General features: G+C 43.1%; 1 protein-coding gene across 1 annotated transcript in view; it reads right to left on the bottom strand.

Moving 5' to 3' along the window:
• TRIM36 (tripartite motif containing 36) overlaps positions 1-2,214 on the bottom strand; it is a gene marked incomplete at its 5' end in the record, with an annotated part of 5,256 nt that extends 3,042 nt beyond the window's left edge. The window contains 3 exons of the mRNA XM_010020430.1: positions 151-275; positions 940-1,193; positions 2,119-2,214. Coding sequence (XP_010018732.1) covers positions 151-275; positions 940-1,193; positions 2,119-2,214 — 475 coding nt within the window. The remainder of the gene's footprint in view (positions 1-150; positions 276-939; positions 1,194-2,118) is intronic.
• Between the last annotated feature and the right edge of the window lie 801 nt (positions 2,215-3,015).

Raw genomic sequence — 3,015 nt, 5'->3', positions numbered from 1 at the left:
CATTCCTGCCTTGTGGGTCACAGGTACAGAAGGCACAATGCAAGTTACAATACTGAGTTCTGCAACTGCAGCCTTGCATAGGTTTTGCCTCTTTCCAGAGAAGTCCTTAAAGCCGTAAGTTGAGAAAAACCTGAGGCTCTTGCAATTTACCATTGGAATGGAAGGTCAAGTCACCAAGGGTCTCTTCCTGCTTGGCTATGTCCACCACAAAGTCTTCAAAAGTACTTTCAGCTGCTGGCCTGAAACTCTTCAGAGAGTCAGTAGCTTTTTCGATTCTGAAAGCACAGAAACAGAGGAATGGCAGAAGAGAGAAAAGGGAATTCACACGTGTGCATTCCCTGAAGTAAAAATACTCGGGGTTTGCTTAAAAATGAAAAAAAAAAAAAAAAAAAGGTCTGTTTTCATGTACATGTTTTCAAGTCACTCAGAAAGGTCTGTCTCTCTGGACAGAATTCAAACGCAAAATTTAAAGGCCTTTTGTGCATCAGTGTAAAGATAATAAACAGGTAATCTCCTTCAGCTGGCAGAGCTTTTTAACAGTCTGGGTCATTATATTCGAAGAACAAGAAGAACAAAATAGGTGTGAAGCACTAATTGGAGAATGACTATTAAGATCAAAGAGCTTAAAGCCAGAAGAAACCTGTCAGGCTAACTTGCAAATACCTAATATAATCTCTACGTAACCTGTCAGTGATCTGAATGAGCTGCCCTTCACTGCAGTACAAGGCTGGGGGTTCATAGGACAGAGCCCCTCTGGTATGCTGTTCCTTATCACACACTAAGGTAGTAATTTCTACTGAACGGTACTGGGATCATCTCCTGAGCCTCTGTAATACATGGTACTGTATTCACTACTTTGCTAGCAGCTGTCAAACGAGCATGACTGACTAGACATCCTGGAACAGTATCTGTACTTCAAACAGAAGGTAATTAAGATACCTGACATGAAGTTGTTTTGCTGTTTGAACAAAACAAGACGGATCAGTTTCTTTAAGCACTTCTTGAGCATATCCTACAAGGCCATTATTTTCCAGGAGCCCTTGATACTCTTCTGCTTGTGCTTGCAATTTTTCCAGCCTTAAGTTTCTAGAAGCTTCAATTGCCCTAAGAGCTGCAAATTTCTTCTCTTCCAGGACATGAGATAATTTCTCAAAACTTTGAAATGCTTCTTGTTTAGCTATTTCACTGTTAAACTACAAGGGAACAAAAGACACTTTAGATTACACAGCCCTGTGGCTGTGTACAGAAACATACTTGTTCAAGATATCATAGCAATGTAGTCATCCATTTGACAGACAAGACTCATAAGCCTTGTTATGCTCTTCAGCAATGCAAATGGGATCAGCATTGCACCCAAGCTAGTAAGCATTTACTATTTTAACACAAAGAATAAAGAGCAGGAAAGTACTTCTCTGAGTATGTCTTGATTTATATATGGCATTTGCCTAAACAACTCATGGAAAAGCACTATAAAAGCAGTTTAGTCTGTGAAGTCTTCATGTCCGAGAGCTACATGCTCTTCCACCTTCCCCAAGCACCCTGAACCAGGGGTCCAGACCAGTTTCTCACATATGCCCTAAGAACTGTAGGGTCTCCTCTGACTAATGCCCTGGATAAGGGGAACCAGAAAGCATGGAGACAACCTTTATCAAGACATAATGAGGGCCACAAGCTCCTGCAATTTCTGCCATCACATTTTTCATCCTGCATGTGGGCTCCCAGCTCTGATTTTATTTCAGGGAGGTTTTGCCCTTAATTATGACTTCACTGCAAAATCCTCAAGGCAAACAGACAGCGTAAATTGTGCAGCACCATGAATACACAAAAGCTGTTAAGCCTAACCCACCTCTCTCTACTTAAAGAATCAAATAAGCTTTATTTCACTTAAATTTACAGTAGCACCCAAAATTTAACCTCCCTCTGTACGCTGTCCAAATATCCCACACTCTCAGAATTAGGTCATGTGGGATTCAGGACTAGCATGAACTGTTCAGAAATTGTTTTCCTGGCTAACCAAAAAAAATCCCTAAGTATCTGAAACACTTCACTAAACATAATTTGAATCCCTGCCTTGTCCCTGCATGGGCCATCCCCAAAAAAATCACAAGCTGCTCTTACCTCTGTTTCTTTCAGCAGCAGATCCAGCTGCGTGATATGAGCTTTCACCTGGCTCTCCTTACTGATGAGGTACTCAATACCTTTTGAAAGCTTCTCCTGTTAAAACAGCAAGCTGGCAGAATAAACATATCCCACCCAAACCGACAACGGGTGCAGGCGGGTCACCCAGCTAAGTGCTCAGTTTATCTCCTTACAGGGACCAAAGCCTGCCACCAATTACGAGCAGCAACCCTGCGCAGAACTGCTCAGGGACCTGTGATGACTGCACACGGACATGAGGCCACTACTGTGAGCAGGACCAGGAGCACACCCTCTGAGGACAAGAGGTAACAGCCTCAGCTTGCTTGTTCCTCCCCAGCTACGTAAGTCACTGTCCTGGGTTCAGCTGTAGCAGTCATTTTTTCTCCTTCTTAGTAGCTGGTGCAGTGCTGTGGTTTTGACTTTCAGTCTGGGAACAATGCTGATAACACCGATGTTTTTAGTTGTTGCTAAGTAATGTTTCTCCCCTTGTTATTCCTCTTATCATTATTATTGGTAGCAGCAGTGGTTTGTATTATACCTTAGTTACTGGAGAGCTGTTATCTTAACCCGTGGGAGTTACATTCCTCCAATTCTCCTCCCCATCCCTCCGGGAGTGGGGGGAGGAAGGAATGGGTGGGGTAGTGAGTGAGCGGCTGCGTGGTTCCAAGTTGCCGGCTGGGCTTAAACCACAACAGTTTCTTTTGGCGCCCAGCGTGGGGCACGAAGGGTTGAGATAACAACGGATCTGACCAGAGTGTGCTCAATCATATTTCCGATAAGCATTTATTGTTTCGGATTAATATTCACTAATCACAATGCTGATTTATTGGCTCTCAGAGTAGTTATACTTGATCTCAGAGTTTCAGCATGTCGTAC

The sequence above is a fragment of the Nestor notabilis genome, unplaced genomic scaffold, assembly GCF_000696875.1.
Source record: "Nestor notabilis isolate BGI_N333 unplaced genomic scaffold, ASM69687v1 scaffold10088, whole genome shotgun sequence".
Lineage (NCBI taxonomy): Eukaryota > Metazoa > Chordata > Aves > Psittaciformes > Psittacidae > Nestor > Nestor notabilis.
Note: the sequence above shows the minus strand (reverse complement) of the source record. Positions and strands in the feature narration are given on the sequence as shown.